Source organism: Salvelinus namaycush, chromosome 5 (genome assembly GCF_016432855.1).
Source record: "Salvelinus namaycush isolate Seneca chromosome 5, SaNama_1.0, whole genome shotgun sequence".
Classification (NCBI taxonomy): Eukaryota; Metazoa; Chordata; class Actinopteri; order Salmoniformes; family Salmonidae; genus Salvelinus; species Salvelinus namaycush.
Window position 1 is genome coordinate 63,278,771 of NC_052311.1, and position 14,085 is coordinate 63,292,855.

The window sequence follows — 14,085 nt, forward strand, 5'->3', positions numbered from 1 at the left end:
TTTCTCTCTCTCTACATCTTTCTCTCTCTCTTTCTCGCTCTCTGCCTCTTTCTCTCTCTCTGCCTCTCTCTCTTTCTCTCTCTCTGCCTCTCTGCATCTCTCTCTCTGCCTCTTTCTCTCCTTCTCTCTCTGCATCTTTCTCTCTCTCTGCATCTCTCTGCCTCTTTCTCTCTTTCTCTCTCTCTGCCTCTTTCTCTCTCTGCCTCTTTCTCTCTCTCTCTGCATCTCTCTGCCTCTTTCTCTTTCTCTCTCTACATCTTTCTCTCTGCCTCTTTCTGTCTCTCTTTCTCTCTCTCTCTGCCTCTCTCTCTCTCTGCCTCTTTCTCTCTCTGCCTCTTTCTCTCTCTCTGCATCTCTCTGCCTCTTTCTCTCTCTCTCTCTGCCTCTTTCTCTCTCTCTGCATCTCTCTCTCTGCCGATCTCTCTCGCTTTCTCTCTCTCTGCCTCTTTCTCTCTCTCTCTGCCTCGTTCTGTCTCTCTGCCTCTTTCTCTCTCTGCCTCTTTCTCTCTCTGCCTCTCTCTCTCTGCCTCTTTCTCTCTCTCTTTCTCTCTCTCTGCCTCTTTCTCTCTCTGCCTCTTTTTCTCTCTGCCTCTCTCTTTCTGCCTCTTTCTCTCTCTCTCTCTCTCTCTCTCTCTCTCTCTCTCTCTCTCTCTCTCTCTCTGCATCTCTCTCTGCTTCTCTCTCTCTCTCTCTCTCTCTCTCTCTCTCTCTCTCTCTCTCTCTCTCTCTCTCTCTCTCTCTCTCTCTCTCTCTCTCTCTCTGCATCTGTCTGTGCATCTATTTTTCTTGTCCATCCCTTTTTCATTCTCTCTCCTCCCTCTCCCTCAACTCCCCTTTCTCCCTTTGTCTATCTCATCTGTTCCTCTCTTGTCTCTACTGCACTTCTTCTCCTTCTTCCTCCCTCCACCTTTCTCATCCCTTTTCTATTTCTCACTTTTCTTCCTCCTTGTCCCTTCTCTACTTCTCATCCCTCCCCTCCATCTCTCTCTCTCTCCTCCTCTGCCTTCCTCTCTAGGGATGGTTTGTGAGAAGGGGATCCAGATCCTCCTCACCACCGTGGGGGCCTTTGCAGCCTTCTGCCTGATGACGGTTTCTATAGGGACGGACTACTGGCTGTACTCCCGCGCCTCCATCTGCAACAGCACCCGCAACCACTCAGACGACCCCCACAACAAGGACAAGAAGGACCCCGGAGCCCTCACCCACTCTGGCCTCTGGAGGATCTGCTGCCTGGAAGGTAGGCTGCTGAAATGCTACTGAGACACCATCTTGGATCTGTGGGTAGAGTGGGAGAGGATGGATAGAGGGTAAACGGAGGCATGTGGGGATCTTGTATCTGTGTGTGTGTGTGTGTGTGTGTGTGTGTGTGTGTGTGTGTGTGTGTGTGTGTGTGTGTGTGTGTGTGTGTGTGTGTGTGTGTGTGTGTGTGTGTGTGTGTGTGTGTGTGATGTTGGAGGGGATGAGTTAGGACTGCTTCCATTTGAGCCTTTTGTCCTAATGTCCTTTCTAGATTTAAAGGTGCGCTATGGAGAAATCATTCCACCATTTCCTGGTTGCTAAAATTCTAATAGTTCTCCTAATTTCAGTTTGACAAAACAAGCAGGTACAGTGTAGAGAATCATTGTACCATCTAATCCCCTGTGAAATATATTTTCCATAACCAAAAATATTGTGTTTTCAGCTGTTTGAAGCTGGTGTACAAAACCGAAAGTAAAAGACGCAAAAATGAAACTTAAGAATGGGGAGCATAGAAATAGCTCATATAGAACAGATCTACCACTTCTTACTTTACTGACTTTATTGTCCCCATGGGGAAATTTTGTTGCAGTGTCATGTACATGTTTAAAGTGTCGTTTAAATACAACGCAAATTGACAATACAACTTTCATAACAGTTACATACCAATAAAAAGAGACTAGCCTGCTGGCCTTACTGGGTCGATAGGAACATTAGCCCAAGCTAATAAGGAGGGATATCACACCTGGTACAAATTATTGTCTAGTTCTGTTTTTTCAGCCGACGAGTGCCCTATATCTGTGCCCAGAGGGGAGTAGTACAAAGTCCGGGTACAGGGGGTGGTTTGATTTTAGACTTGCTTTCAATGAGAATGACAGATCTATAACTCACATTTCTATGTGAATTTGGTTGGGTCACCCAAAAAGTTACATACTGCAGTTTTTAAGAGATTAGATACTATAAATACTATGTATAATATATTGAATGTAATAGTAATAGTTGGTAAAAGCTGGTCATAGTTGGTAATAGCTGGTCATAGTTGGTAATAGTTGGTAATAGTTGGTAATAGCTGGTAAAAGTTGGTAAAAGTTGGTAATAGCTGGTAATAGCTGGTTATAGTTGGTAATAGTTGGTTATAGTTGGTAATAGTTGGTAATAGTTTGTAATAGTTGGTAATAGCTGGTAAAAGTTGGTAAAAGTTGGTAATAGCTGGTTATAGTTGGTAATAGCTGGTTATAGTTGGTAATAGTTGGTTATAGTTGGTAATAGCTGGTTATAGTTGGTAATAGTTGGTAATAGTTGGTAATAGCTGGTAAAAGTTGGTAAAAGTTGGTAATAGCTGGTAATAGCTGGTTATAGTTGGTAATAGTTGGTAATAGTTGGTAATAGTTGGTAATAGCTGGTTATAGTTGGTAATAGCTGGTTATAGTTGGTAATAGTTGGTAATAGTTGGTAATAGTTGGTAAAAGTTGGTAAAAGTTGGTAATAGCTGGTAATAGCTGGTTATAGTTGGTAATAGTTGGTTATAGTTGGTAAAAGTTGGTAATAGCTGGTTATAGTTGGTAATAGTTGGTTATAGTTGCTAATAGGTGATAACAGTTGGTAATAGTTGGTAATAGCTGGTCATAGTTGGTAATAGTTGGTAATAGTTGGTAATAGCTGGTAAAAGTTGGTAAAAGTTGGTAATAGCTGGTAATAGCTGGTTATAGTTGGTAATAGTTGGTTATAGTTGCTAATAGGTGATAACAGTTGGTAATAGTTGGTAATAGCTAGTAAAAGCTGGTAATAGCTGGTAAATAGGTGGTAATAGCTGATAATAGTTGGTGATAGCTGGTATGATCAAAGTAAGGACTGTGGCCATTTTGGATCTGATGCAATACCAGTGCAGACCTCATGTCTGTGTCCTAATGCACTACCTGCAGTGTTGCTGTCTTGTGAGATGGAAAGGAATAAGGACTGAATGGAATGGAGGTTCCATTACAGGGAAGCTCAGAGTTGATGTTGTGTAGTGTTTCGTGTCAGATGAGAGTGAATGGATGGTATGGTTACCATATGTTTCAATGGAATTATGTAGTCAGCAGTGCTGCCGGAAAGGTCATTATAATGTGAAGCAATGCACATGCTGAGTTTATGAGCTCCTTGGAAAATCTGGAACTTGTAAATGCTGGAACAGGAAACTCTTTCCTAGACTTTCCCAGTGGACTGATGTTTCTGTTTAATGATTTCCAAGGAGCATCAAATCAATTGTTATTGGTCACATACACGTGTTTAGCAGATTTTATTGCGGGTGTAGTGAAATGCTTGTGCTTCTAGTTCCGACAATGCAGCAGTATCTAACAAGTAATATCTAATAATTTCACAACATATACCCAATACACACAAACCTAAGTAAAGGAATGGAATTTAGAATATTTAAATATATGGACGAGCAATGTCAGAGTGGCATAGATTAAGATACAGTAGAATAGTATAGAATACAGTATATATACTACCGTTTCAAAGTTTGTGGTCACTTAGAACTGTCCTTGTTTTTGAAAGAAAAACACATTTTCTGTCCATTAAAATAACATCAAATTGATCAGAAATAGTGTAGACATTGTTCATGTTGTAAATGATTACTGTAGCTGGAAACGGCTGATTTTTAATAGAATATTAGGCATACAGAGGCCCATTATCAGCAACCATCACTCCTGTGTTCCAATGGCACATTGTGTTAGCTGATCCAAGTTTATCATTTTAAAAGGCTAATTGATCATTAGAAAACCCTTTTGCAATTATGTTAGCACAGCTGAAAACTGTTGTTCTGATTAAAGAAGCAATAAGGCCAGCATCCCGGAGTCGCCTCTTCACTGTTGACGTTGAGACTGGTCTTTTGCAGGTACTATTTAATGAAGCTGCCAGTTGAGGACTTGTGAGGCATCTTTCTCAAACAAGACACTAATGTATTTGTCCTCTTGCTCAGTTGTGCACCAGGGCCTCCCACTCCTCTTTCTATTCTGGTTAGAGCCAGTTTGTGCTGTTCTGTGAAGGGAGTAGTACACAGCATTGTACGAGATCTTCAGTTTATTGGACATTTCTCGCATGGAATAGCCTTCATTTCTCAGAACAAGAATAGACTGACGAGTTTCAGAAGAAAGGTCTTTTTTTCTGGCCATTTTGAGCCTGTAATCGAACCCACAAATGATGATGCTCCAGATACTCAACTAGTCTAAAGAAGGCCAGTTTTATTGCTTCGTTAATCAGAACAACAGTTTTCAGCTGTGCTCACATATTTGCAAAGGGGTTTTCTAATGATAAATTAGCCTTTTAAAATGATAAACTTGGATTAGCTAACACAACGTGCCATTGGAACACAGGAGTGATGGTTGCTGATAATGGGTCTCTATACGCCTATGTAGATATTCCATAAAAAATCAGCCGTTTCCAGCTACAATAGTCATTTACAACATTAACAATGTCTACACTGTATTTCTGATCAATTTGATGTTATTTAATGGACAAAAAAAAGTTTTTTCTTTCAAAAACAAGGACATTTCTAAGTGACCCCAAACTTTTGAACGTAGTGTACATATGAGATGAGTAATCCAAGATATGTAAACATTATTAAAGTGACATTATTAAAGTGACTAGTGATCCATTTAATAATGTGGCAAATGATTTCAAGTCTGTGCATATAGGCAGCAGGCTCTCTGTGTTAGTGATGGCTATTTAACAGTCTGATGGCCTTGAGATAGAAGCTGTTTTTCAGTCTCCGTCCCAGCATTGATGCACCTGTACTGACCTCGCCTTCTGGATGATAGCGGGGTGAACAGGCAGTGGCTCGGGTGGTTGTTGTCCTTGATGATCTTTTTGGCCTTCCTGTGACATCGGGTGCTGTAGGTGTCCTGGAGGGCAGGTAGTTTGCCCCCGGTGATGCGTTGTGCATAAGAACAACACAGCTTTAGAGTGGGTTCACATGAAGTTTAAGGGAAGAGGTCTGAACTGTATCTGTGCAGAGAGCTAGTACAGTACAGCCACTTTATCTATGAATACTGGATGTTTGTGGAGATTGTCATTTCTACCCTTCAAATGAATTTGTCATAAGGATACCACTTCATCCCTGAACTAAGGATGACTCCAGTGGTGAAGTAGGTAACAGGAGCTGATGGTCTAGATCAGGGGTCGGGAACCTATGGCTCCCGAGCCAGGTGTGGCTCTTTTGATGATTGTATCTGGCTCGCAGATAAAACAAAATATTCTCACTTTTTTTTTCTTTTTTTTTTAAAATTTTATCCGCTTTTCTTCCCAATTTTCGTAGTATCCAATCGCTAGTAATTACTATCTTGTCTCATCGCTACAACTCCTTGTTTTAATCCATCCATCGATTTTTCACTGCTCATGTCCTGTTCAGGGCTGCAGGAGCAATTGTCCATTATTTTAATTAAATGATACTGGCCTACGTTGGCCGTTGCTAGGTAAAACAGGTAAACGCCTCCTTTTGAATCAGTCTGCTCGGTCATTAGCTCAAAGCTAACCCTTCGACGAAGAAGATGGCGAAAAGAAAAAAAGATGACGAGTATCGTACATTTCAGGACGAATGGACCGAAGAATTCGCCTTTGTGGAGAGAGCAGGTTCTGCGGTGTGTCTAATTTGCAATGACAAAATTACATCGATGAAACGGTCGAATGTAAAGCGGCACTTCGACACGCGCCATGCTACCTTTGCATCAAAATACCCTGCGGGAGACAGCAGAAAGAAAGCGTGCCAAGAGCTACTGAGCAGGGTGCAAGCTAGCCAGCAGCAACTCCGCGTATGGACCCGGCAATGTGACTATAATTCCGCTAGCTTTGCTGGATCTTTAGCAATAGTGAGGAACGGAAAACCATTCACAGATGGCGAGTATGCTAAAACGTTCATGCTGGATGTAGCCAATGAACTTTTTGATGATCTTCCGAACAAAGACAAGATAATTAAACGGATACAAGACATGCCTCTGTCGGCAAGAACTGTTCATGATCGTACCATCGTGATGGCAAACAAAGTGGGGGAAACGCAAGTGAAGGACATAAATGCAGCGCCGTTCTTTTCCCTGGCTTTGGATGAGTCAACAGACGTGAGCCATTTGTCGCAGTTCAGCGTGATTGCAAGATATGCTGTTGGTGACACACTGCGCGAAGAAAGTCTTGCAGTTCTGCCATTAAAAGGGTCCACAAGAGGTGAGGATTTATTTAAGTCTTTCATGGAGTTTGCTCAAGAAAAAAATCTACCTATGGATAAACTTCTCTCAGTGTGTACTGATGGTGCTCCGTGTATGGTGGGGAATAAAAAAGGATTTGTGGCGCTTCTCCGTGAACATGAAAATAGACCCATCCTAAGTTTCCATTGCATTCTACATCAGGAGGCACTTTGTGCTCAGATGTGTGACAGGCAGTTTGGGGAAGTGATGTCGCTGGTCATTCGTGTGATCAACTTTATTGTTGCTCGAGCCTTAAATGATCGCCAGTTTAAAACACTGCTGGATGAAGTTGGAAATAACTATCCTGGTCTGCTTTTGCACAGCAATGTGCGTTGGTTGTCAAGAGGGAAGGTGCTTAGCCGTTTTGCGGCTTGCCTGAAAGAAATCCGGACTTTCCTTGAAATGAAAGGCATCGAGCATCCTGAGCTAGCCGAAACTGAGTGGCTCCTCAAGTTTTACTATCTCGTAGATATGACTGAACATCTGAACCAGCTCAACGTGAAAATGCAAGGCATTGGAAATACAGTGTTATCCCTTCAACAAGCTGTGTTTGCTTTTGAAAACAAGCTAGAACTTTTCATCATGGATCTTGAAACAGGTCGTTTACTACATTTTGAAAAACTGAGCCAATTTAAAGATGCATGCACAGCAAGTGAGCCTATTCAAAACTTTGATCTCCACCAGCTAGCTCGCTGCACATCCAGTCTCCTACAGTCCTTCAAAGCACGCTTTGGAGAATTTCGTGAGCACACTCATCTTTTTAAGTTCATCACCCTTCCAAACGAGTGTTCACTGAACACAGCCGACCTGAGTTACATTCCTGGTGTCTCCGTCAGAGATTTTGAAGCAGAAGTGGCTGACCTGAAGGCCTCAGACATGTGGGTGAATAAGTTCAAGTCACTGAATGAAGATTTGGAAAGAATCACACGACAGAAAGCGGAGTTGGCGAGCAAGCACATGTGGACAGAAATGAAAAAACTTCAACCCGAAGAACAGCTGATTCTCAAAACTTGGAACGCGCTTCCTGTCACATACCACACACTGCAGTGTGTGAGTATTGCTGTATTGACCATGTTTGGATCTACGTATGCATGTGAGCAGTCATTCTCACATCTTAAAAACATCAAGTCCAACCTACGATCACGTTTAACGGATGAAAGCCTCAACGCTTGCATGAAGCTTAACCTCACCAAGTACCAACCAGACTACAAAGACATCAGCAAATCCATGCAGCACCAGAAGTCGCATTAATGGTGAGTATTATAACAACATTATTTAAGAATAAATTCAGAGGCTTATTATACTGACATTTAGTTGAATTCACTTTTAAAATATATTATATGGCTCTCACTGAAATAAATTTCCAAATGTTTTGCTTTCATGGCTCTCTTAGTCAAAAAGGTTCCCGACCCCTGGTCTAGATGTACAGTATACAGTGGCTGTATTCCTCATGTTCCATTGTGTCAGCAGATCAGGTACTTGAAATCACCTGAAAAGAACCCCTCTCATCTCATTCCTTCCATCACTGTATTTAATATATAACCTACCTTACACGCATCACCCACTAGCACTGTGCTCACCAACCATGTGTTGGAAACCTGATTCAACTAGATCCCTCAAGCCTTTGATAAGCTGAATCAGGTATATTACAGCTGGCCCTACAAACTCACTGCAGACCCTGTTGTCCAACCCTGCACTAGTCCAGTGATTTAACTGACGGGGTCTCTGAAAATGACAGTAGCCATCACGCCATCTTCACTGCGGCACAAGCAGCTAATTTATAATACATTCAACTGCTGCTCTGACATACAGGCTTTAGAAGGGGGAAGACAGGACAAGGCTGGATAGGACAGAATAGGACAGAATAGGACAGTAGTTGAAGCTGAATGAATGGTGTTAGCTAGCTGCCGTATGTTTGTAGTCCCATCACTACTCCTCTATAAGGCATGTAGGGTAAGTCCCATCCTTGGCCTGGTCATTGTGCAAAGCTCATTTGTCCTCATCTCTAAGCTTCCTGATAACAAAGCAGCCAATTAGAGATAAGCCCCAGCCCTCACAGCAATGCTGCAGTGCTCCTCTCTCTCTCTCTCTCTCTGTCTCTCTCGCTCGCTCTCATGCTCTCTCTCCCTCTCTCGCTTTCTCTGCTCTCTCTCTTTACTCTCTCTCTGCCCTCTCTCCCTCCCTCTCTCTCTCTCTGCTCTCTCTCTCTTCCCACTCTCTCCCTCTGTCGTCTCTGCCTTTCTCTCTGCCTCTCTCTCTCATACTCCCTCTGCCTCTGTCTGCTATCTCTCCCTTTACGCTCTCTCTGCCCTCTCTCTCTCTCTCTCTCTCTCTCTCTCCTCTCTTTCTCTCTCTCCTCTCTTTCTTTCTGCGGTGCAGTGGAGCCTTCAGTGCTTTGGTATGGCTTAGAGGTCAAGTATCCTTGATGTCCGTAGAGTATTGAGTCAAGATGGATGCTCAGAAGCCGTGCAGTGATGCAGTGAAGTGTAGGTGCAATGTTAACAGAGGACATATTGGCTCTAAAAGATTTAAGCCCGCGGGTGGGTGTCACACATTGCTGTGTTAGGGGCCGAAGGAGTGGGGTATTCTCTAATTCGGCAGGTTGAGATGATTCCAGATTTTTATTTTTATTTTATTTGTACCTTTATTTAACTAGGCAAAATACTACTAGGTCAGTACAGTCTCTCCCTTAGCTTTTAGTCAAAGGCCCCTAACATCACATTGTGGGCTGCAAATATTCAACTGAAACCAATGGAGAGCAAGAGTTTTATGTGCATGGCATCAGACAAGCCACCAATCAACAGCAGTGATATGAGTGTTGATGCTTTAGATTGAATGCTGTTGTGGTGATGGTTCAAATAGAGAACACTGATCTTTGAGGCAGTACTTAGAGGCAGCCTCTACTGCCCATGTAGGTCAGTTTCACCCTCCAGTACATTTCTTACAGAGTTACCAGGTAAGTGAATGGAAGTGAGTGAAACTCAGGTCATTTTGGCTCTAGCCAGCTGTTTCTCTGTTTCAGGACTAGCCAGTACAGCTGTAGAGTAGTTGCTCCCTAGATACTGGTTTTCCCACCTAATGGTTATGGTTAACATTGGGAGAGAGGGTTAACTGATCCTAGATCTGCACCAATGGGGAACTACTTCCTGGTTTAGAGCCAAAATGGCGTCTGTCAGGGGGTTTAGCTGACACCCCCCTCTGTGCCCCCATCTCTTTCTTTACAGACGACAACCATGGAAATAAAAGAACTATGAGAAAGAGACAAGCTCACCCCACATCTGTCCTTCTCTCCCTCCTCCGTCTGTGTCTCATCATTCCATCACTCCAACTCTCTCACAATCCATCCATCAGCCAGCACCAGTCGTGTGCTGTCATCACCGTGCGTCCGTCCGTCCATCTGTCTGTCTGCAATAGAGCCACAAGACCCCAGCGGGTAGCTATCTGTCTGCCCGTCTGCCTGTATGGATGGCTCTCTGTGTTGGGGTGTGTGTGGGGGTGAGTGAGTGTGCTCATTCAGTTACTGCATGCTCTTATTCAGAAAGGACCACAGTGAAATTACTATTTTTAAGTGAATATTGGTAGCTGTGGTTCACTCTAAATAAAACATTTCTTATTAGAACTATACATACATATAAGCTGGTACCCTTTCTACATGAAATTAGTATTTTTCTACCCAGCACCTGATGACAAATAATGTATGTATGTGAGTGTGATACTAATGAGATACTGCATGACCTTAACGACAGACCCAGGACCAATTTTGCTAGTTTTGTTTTCCTAATGGTTAAGGTGAGGGCTGGGGCAAGGACATCTGATCTAGAATCAGTTCCTAAGGGCAGAGAGTGTGGATGTTTTGTGTTGGGGATGCGTACTGTTCTGTCCTCAGACCTACCTGGGAAGGGTGTACAATGACAGGACAGAACCTGAGGCACAACCAGTCTGCAGTTTCTCTCTCTCCTTTTTCTCTTCCTCTTTCTCTCTTGCTCTCTTTTTATATGCTAATATAAACTGCTCTTTCTTTTTCTGATGAATCTCTGTGGAGTGGAGTTGATGCATGTGCTGATGTATAAAGTGTGTGTGTGTGCGCGTATGTGTGTGTGTGTGTGTGTGTGCATGTGTGTGTGTGTGAGATAGAGTGTATGTATTCTGTTCTAACACCCCCCCATCCCCTCCCTCTCTCTCTCTCTCTCTCTCTCAGGGGTGAAGAGGGGAGTGTGTTCTCAGATCAACCACTTCCCTGAGGATGCTGACTTTGACCATGATGGGCCTGAGTATGTTCTACGTAAGTCAACATCTGATGGACCTGAAGTGGAGGTGCAGGCTTTTGTTCCAGCCCAGCTCTAATATACCTGATTCAAATTAAATCAAATTGTATTAGTCACATGCGCCAAATACAACAGGTGTAGTTACCTTACATTGAAATGCTTACTTACAAGCCCTTAACCAACAATGCAGTTTTAAGAAAAAAAAGAGTTAAGAAAATATTTACTAAATAAACTAAAGTAAAAAATAATAGAAAGTAGCACAATAAAATAACAATAACGAGGCTATATACAGGGGGTACCGGTACCGAGTCAATGTGCGGGGATACAGGTTAGTCAAGGTATTTTGTACATGTAGGTTGGGGTAAAGTGACTATGCATAGATAATAAACAGCGAGTAGCAGCAGTGTAAAAACAAAGGGGGAGGGGGTCAATGTAAATAGTCCAGGTGGCCATTTCATGAATTGTTCAGCAGTCTTATGGCTTGGGGGTAGAAGCTGATAAGGAGCCTTTTGGACCTAGACTTGGTGCTCCGGTACCGCTTGCCGTGCGGTAGCAAGATAACAGTCTACGATTTGAGTGGCTGGAGTCTGACAATTTATTGTGGTCTAAAATGAAAATCATTTGAATCAGGTGTGTTGGGCAGGGCTGGAACAAAACCCTGCGCACACTGTTGCCACCCTCAGGACGGGAGTTCCCCATAACTGATACACAGCCGTAACTCATCCACAACTGTAAACCACTTTTTACAGAAAACTTAGACCACATAGAGCAGTTAGACTCCTGAAGAGCGGGAGAAAACAAGCTGTTTGAATTAAACATGTTAGTGTTTGTATGAAGTCGAGGGATAATGTGCTGCCCTAGTTCACGGGTGTTCCTCCAGGCCACACCTGAGTGGGTGTTCCTCCAGGCCACACCTGTGTGGGTGTTCCGTGCCACACTATGTGTGCCCGCCCCACAATGCAGCAGGAGAAGACTGTGTACTGTTTGCTATGTAGCCTCGGCATTTGGCTGGCATTTACTTTGGCATTTCTGGCCTATGTCCTAGATGGGAGAGGAGTGGTGATGTGTGTGTGTGTGTGTGTGTGTGTGTGTGTGTGTGTGTGTGTGTGTGTGTGTGTGTGTGTGTGTGTGTGTGTGTGTGTGTGTGTGTGTGTGTGTGTGTGTGTGTGTGTGTGTGTGTGTGTGTGTGTGTCCTGGGGGGTATCAGAGTTGATGCCTCTTGGGAAAGAGCTGATACAATTAAACACTCACTAGCTTGGCCACATGGTAATTCATTTGCTCACAGCAGAATACAGCTGTTTATTTCTCATCCTCTCCCTCTGATTCTATCTGCTACTTTGACCTTTTCCCTTTCCCCTCCCTCTCTCTTTATCACCAACTTCCTCTCTCTTATTCTCTCTCTCCCTCTTCTCTCTCTTTATCACCAACTTCCTCTCTCTCTTATTCTCTCTCTCTCTCTCTCACTCTCTTCTCTCTCTTCTTCTCACTTACTTGTTCTCTGTCACTTCCCCTCCATCTCTCTTTATCACCCACCTCCTCTCTCTCTTCTTCTCTCTCTCTTCCTCTCTCACTCTCTTCTCTCTCTTCTTCTCACTTACTTGTTCTCTGTCACTTCCCCTCACTCTCCCCGTCTCTCTCCTGTCCCTCTCTCTCTGTAGGTATGGTCAGGGCTTCCAACATCTTCCCTATCCTCAGTGCTATCCTGCTGTTGATGGGAGGGGTGTGTATCGGTCTCAGTCGCTTCTATAAGCACAAGAGGAACATCGTCCTGGGAGCAGGCATTCTCTTTGTGGCTGCAGGTGCACTAACTAACTCCTGTCAGGCCTGTCTGTGTGTTTGTGTATGTGTCTGTGATTATTTCTGTGTCTTTATGTGTCTATCTAAGTCTCTTAGTATGTATACATATGTTTATGTTCTGTTGATGTAAAGTCATGTCTTTCCTCTTGCTCTCCTGCTCTGGATAACATGACAGAGAGAGAGAGAGAGAGAGAGAGAGTGTGCGTGTGTGCGTGTGCGCGCGTGTGTGTGTGTGTGTCTGTGTGTCTATGTGTCTATGTATGCATGTGTATCCTCCCCTGTGTGTGTGTGTGTGTGTGTGTGTGTGTGTGTGTGTGTGTGTGTGTGTGTGTGCGTGTGTGCGTGCGTGCGTGCGTGCGTGCGTGCGTGCGTGCGTGCGTGCGTGCGTGCGTGCGTGCCGTGCCGTGCCGTGCCGTGCCGTGCCGTGCCGTGCCGTGCCGTGCCGTGCGTGCGTGCCCTCATCTATCCCCTGTCTCCCCCAGGTCTGAGCAACATCATCGGTGTGATCGTGTACATCTCTGCAGCGCTGGGAGACATCTCCCCTAAGAAGGACGAGGACAAGAAGTGGCAGTACAGCTACGGCTGGTCCTTCTACTTCGGAGGCCTGTCCTTCATCATGGCTGAGATGGTGGGCGTTCTGGCCGTCAACATCTACATCGAAAAGAACAAGGAGCTTCGCTGCCGCTCGCGCACTGACATCTTCAAGGGGACCACGCACGCCATGCTCCGCCTACCCAGCTACCGCTTCCGCCGTCGCTCCCGCTCCTCATCCCGCTCTACTGACCCCTCACGCTCCCGAGACCCCTCGCCGGTGGGGGGAGGCGGGGGGAAGAACTTTGGCCTGCCCCCCTCGGCCATGCTCTCCCAGGGGCCCATGTCTGTGGCCACGCTGCCCAACCCTCACTCTCGCTCCCACACCACCCTGGCGGGGGGTGACATCTCTCTCTACACTCTGTCCCGCGACCCCAAGCTGGCTGGCCTGCCCCCCATGTACGGCACTGTGGACCGCGCCACCCTCTACCAGCTCCACAACTGCTTCCCCAAGGACGGGGGAGGAGGGGGAGGAGGGGGTGTGATGATGAGCGGCACGCTGCCCTCTCTGAAGTCCCACAACCCCTCGCTGTCCCAGAATTCCTCCAACTCCAACGCACCCATGGGCAACTCGGTGGGCTCGGGGCCCCCACCCTTCTCCTCGTCCACGGTGGAGAGAGAACGAGGGATGGGAACGCTGGACAGGCTAAAGGGAGATAGAGAGAGCAACTCCAATACGCTCAACAGGAAGACAACACCCGTGTAGAGAGGAGGGGAGGGGGAGAGAGGGAAGGAAGAGAGAGAGAGATATATAGAGAGGGGGATTGGGATAAAGGAGTATTAAGGGGTATTGAGATAAAGGAATGGAGAGGAGAGAGAGAATCTTTTTCACTGTTATTAGTCTACAGTATCTCACTGAAAAACAACAGAAAACAAGTAATAACAGAACGTGATAATTACAACAATAATGAACTTTCACAACAAAACTATTTTACTATTTTAACTCACTAGAAATGAATTATTTTGTTAATGATCCAACG

General features: G+C 44.7%; 1 protein-coding gene across 1 annotated transcript; it reads left to right on the forward strand.

Moving 5' to 3' along the window:
- The first annotated feature begins 1,017 nt into the window (after positions 1 to 1,017).
- LOC120047712 (voltage-dependent calcium channel gamma-4 subunit-like) lies at positions 1,018 to 13,811 on the forward strand. Its single transcript, XM_038993265.1, has 4 exons — positions 1,018 to 1,237; positions 10,651 to 10,734; positions 12,376 to 12,516; positions 12,997 to 13,811. The coding sequence occupies exons 1-4, from the start codon at positions 1,018 to 1,020 to the stop codon at positions 13,809 to 13,811; spliced, it is 1,260 nt and encodes a 419-aa protein (XP_038849193.1).
- The last annotated feature ends 274 nt before the right edge of the window (positions 13,812 to 14,085 follow it).